General features: G+C 38.5%; 1 protein-coding gene across 1 annotated transcript; it reads right to left on the bottom strand.

Moving 5' to 3' along the window:
* Positions 1–1,344: 1,344 nt before the first annotated feature.
* Positions 1,345–2,724, bottom strand: LOC119657509 (anionic trypsin-1-like). The gene is made up of 3 exons (XM_038064447.1): positions 2,524–2,724; positions 1,933–2,310; positions 1,345–1,737 (listed from the first exon to the last, which is right to left on the bottom strand). The coding sequence occupies exons 1-3, from the start codon at positions 2,623–2,625 to the stop codon at positions 1,399–1,401; spliced, it is 819 nt and encodes a 272-aa protein (XP_037920375.1). The 5' UTR covers positions 2,626–2,724; the 3' UTR covers positions 1,345–1,398.
* Positions 2,725–3,808: the final 1,084 nt, after the last annotated feature.

Raw genomic sequence — 3,808 nt, 5'->3', positions numbered from 1 at the left:
ATGCTGATTTATCTAAACTTCTTTGGGTTTGAATAATCATCTCTGCCGGATTTCGGTATGAAGACTACCTTAACCTTTTGCCTGAAGGCGTGCAGTTAGCCCAGAATGAAACTTGTCAGAAAAATATTTTTTACAAGTCGCTCAGGTGCTCTATAGCCTCTCAGCATCACTGAATAGATGACATCCGGCCATCTATATTGGTTTTACAAGCGTGACTCGCAAGTCATCTGGTTGATTTTATATGATTTTGCCATTCTCGACTCCAATAGGGAACCCTTTTACTTCGTTTGCCTTAGGTAGTAGGACAAGTTTCTTCAAAGCACTATAAAAGTGTGAGATTCAGAGTTCTCATTTGATCTTCTATTGCCAAAGGGTCCCAATTGATCTTCTATCGCCAAAGTCGCTTAGTGAGCTGTCCAATCTGTTTTCCTAGGCTTCCGTCTTTGTATTACAGTCTGTTGTGTTAATGAATCGAATTGCTCCAAATGGAGCAGCTCATCGGGAAAAATTTATTCATTAAACCTTCGGTTCAGACTCCAACATTTTTCCCCGGTGGATGGTAAATCGTCCCTCTGACACTTTGCCATTCTGAGAAGAAACTCTAACGGCAGCGGTAAGAAACGGGGATGCTGCTTGTGCATACATCCTTTTCTTTTCGGGTTTTTTTGTTTGCCAAGACGAGATCGAGTTTTACGAAAACGAGATGATATGGGAGATCAATTCTTAGTTGAAAAATTCTGGACGAGTTTCGACAACATTTGGCGTGATGGCAATCTATCGCAGAAGGCAGGAAGAGTTGGGAGGAGTCACAAACTGGTCGTTGCATATACCGCACCAATTCGAAGATTAAGTGGATGAAGATACGGGAAATTAAACTACGAGGTGACACAATTCTTGCGTGGATGTGGATATTATCGTGCATACTTACATATATCGATTTGCCATGCGTTAAAATGGAGCAGTAAATTATATTGCATTGGTTTTCGTAAATGTCTTTAACACCTGAAAATATCGTTAATGTTGGAGAGTAATCTAGTCGAAAAGATGGTATGAACTATTCACCAACAGCTAATATAAGGCAGAGAGAGTTCAAAAGAAAACCAGAAAGGGAGAAACCACAACCAAACCGAAATTAAGCCCCGCGCGACTGAATGCTTTAGAATATGTAGTCCCGGTGGCGAGAGTGGAAGGAGAAAAAGGTGGTTTCAATAAGTAAGAGTCTCATAACTGCGTGACAGGAGCCAGTGATGAGTTTTACACCTCTCCACCTTTCAACAATGCAAAAAAGACAGTAAATGGTTTTGTTTTACATAAAAACTTAAAACTTCATAAAATCGTGTTTATTTGTCAGCATCTAATATTGAGCTTTCAAAGAAGCCATACATATAAGTCATTAGTCTATAAAACAAATTTAATTGAAGCAAGTAGATACATCCAAATATAAACGAAATAGAACCGTTTTGTTGCATTATTTGTAATCCAAAACGAATAAAAGCTGATATTCGTGAATGACTCGAGAGATATTGGTATACTGGAACGTATAGTTTGCGATGATAAACCTGCTAAAATATTGTTGCAAATCAGTGGCGTTCCTGATAGAAAGTAAGTTCCTTCAAGTTCAGTTTCATTTCCATACACACAGATTGTTCGATCTGATAAAATTGCACCAGCAGAACAGTTCCCAGTGTCAACGACTGTTACCGGAATTTTTTGAATCCTCTCAGTGAGTGACCAGCCCTGCGTTAGAAAAAGGAGTCGTTGCAAAAATAGCACCAAGGGTTTTGAAAGGTGTTCTCCTTGAAATTGAGAATATGCTACAAGCTCGTTAGAACATATGGTATCTAGTTCCTTCCAGTAGATGACACAAGATACCACATATCCTTTCCGTTTATCGAATACAATAGCTTTATTATAGTTGATGATGATACCTACCCAAAGTAAAGACAACCAAGTTGTAATTATACACTCGGTATTAAGAGGCAAAGCAAATGTTGCGATACCAATCGGAATGATATCCTCTGCATCAGTCTCTACTTCTTCCCGAAGGATTACGACAGCGAGGTCATTCTGTCTATCGTTATCGTACGAATACTCTGGATGTATTAGAATGTTCTCAATCTGAATCAGTCGGGTTTCTTTTGCTGCGTTACCCAACTCGCCAAGCATTACTGCAAAATTCTCCTTTGGCACAGAGTAGCGGCTTGAGTTAAAGAAACAATGCGCTACCGTCAACACCTTGTTGTATGATATCAAAGCTCCGCTGCACATGAGATCTCGTGTAGCTGAATCAGGGTTTCGTTGCACGATGATCTGCAAGTAACAATCAATTTGAATTTCATCAGTCCAGGTGACTGTTTGGTTAAGTGAATTATCGGAAGGTATATCTACGGTTGGTGGTAGGTCAGTGAAGCCACCTGACGAATGTTATTTTCGAATGAGCGCGGTAGCCCTTGTTGTTTGCTGAATGGCCGAGGCCTTCGACTCGTTGTTATACTGGGTAAAGTTAAACGAAAAAAATCTTACATTGTAAAACCGTTTGTGCGTGGTATTTGATCTTTTAAATTCTTCAATTGCAGCGGTACCAAGAAGAAATGTTAGAAAAATTGATAGCACTATAGACTTCATATTCCTTAGATAGGATCCACCACTAAACTACAATTGCTGTTGATATCTGCGTTTACACTGTTCAAACTCCATCAAAAATACCTCTGAATTGCTCTAAGTATGTCGCAAAAACGAAATAATGTTGGTATCATCGTCATTTCATGGGAGTTTTTGCATATGCTGATAGCAAAATCTCTATGCGTATCTTCGCACTTTTAATAGCAGTTTATATTCATTCACGGGGATTATGCTGAACTTGTATTGGCTATTCATAAGTGTGAAAGTACTTTGTGTTATGGTGGGTGGGAATGTTGTTCGCGGTAGTCCGGGGTCAATATGAAATTTTATTGTAGTCAGATAGTAGTTATCATCCAGATTTTTCTATTCCGATATCAGCTGGAGTTTTGCAATTAGTTATTGCAATTCGTTGTGAGTTTGGTCACTTTTAATGTCAATGTTTTATGTTGCTATTGCTATTGCTGTCATTTCCCTTTCTTCAGTGTTTTATCTTAATATATCCTTTAGGTTAAGGCTACGAACAGGAACTATTTGAAATGGTTGCAAAACCATTATGAATTGAGAGCATAATAAGGAATACAACTAAGCAACAACAACAAAAAAAATCAAATTCAGGTGATGTAATAACAAAAGAAGTTAGGAACGGAAAGTTTCAGGTGCTTCAGGTTCAAAGAGATTTATGATATTCTTATGCGAAAAACTTTGGGTGTACGACTACTCCATTTATTCCTGTGTCTGAGTTCAATTGTACGCTATTTTTTAAAATCGTTTTACATGACAAATGGAAGTGGCCGTGGATAGGTCACACATTAAGGTGGGGTGACATCGCATTGCGGGCTACACCATGCAGTGGCATCCACTTCTTGTTGTATTCAACAATGGGTTCTGTTTTTTTCTTTTTTTGTTCTCTTTTACTTCTCGTTTTACCAGTTTCGATAGAGATGCTTAAAACGTTCCTTCATCCGTATATTTGTGTTGCTACTTCTGCAAGATTTCCTTTCCTATTTGCCCTAAGCATCAGATTCATTTAGTTTTCTTAAAGAGTTTTTTAAACAATGGGGAATAGCAGTTACCCAGATCTGAGTTCAACCTAGTGTCAACCGGTTATTTGCTAATGAATCAGCTTTTATAAGCATCCAGCTGGTTAGTCTTTCTTACCTGCTTTAGAACCTTCAAATCCTCAGCG

This window comes from Hermetia illucens, chromosome 5 (assembly GCF_905115235.1).
Source record: "Hermetia illucens chromosome 5, iHerIll2.2.curated.20191125, whole genome shotgun sequence".
NCBI lineage: Eukaryota > Metazoa > Arthropoda > Insecta > Diptera > Stratiomyidae > Hermetia > Hermetia illucens.
Note: the sequence above shows the minus strand (reverse complement) of the source record. Positions and strands in the feature narration are given on the sequence as shown.

Bases quoted from the DNA above. Each gene is read 5' to 3' on its own strand.
- LOC119657509 (XM_038064447.1), bottom strand. From the start codon at position 2,625: ATGAAGTCTATAGTGCTATCAATTTTTCTAACATTTCTTCTTGGTACC. The intron at 2,311-2,523 runs GTAAGATTTTTT...TGTTACTTGCAG, and splicing joins CGCACAAACGGTTTTACAAT to ATCATCGTGCAACGAAACCC. The intron at 1,738-1,932 runs GTAGGTATCATC...TTTCTAACGCAG, and splicing joins CTTGGTTGTCTTTACTTTGG to GGCTGGTCACTCACTGAGAG.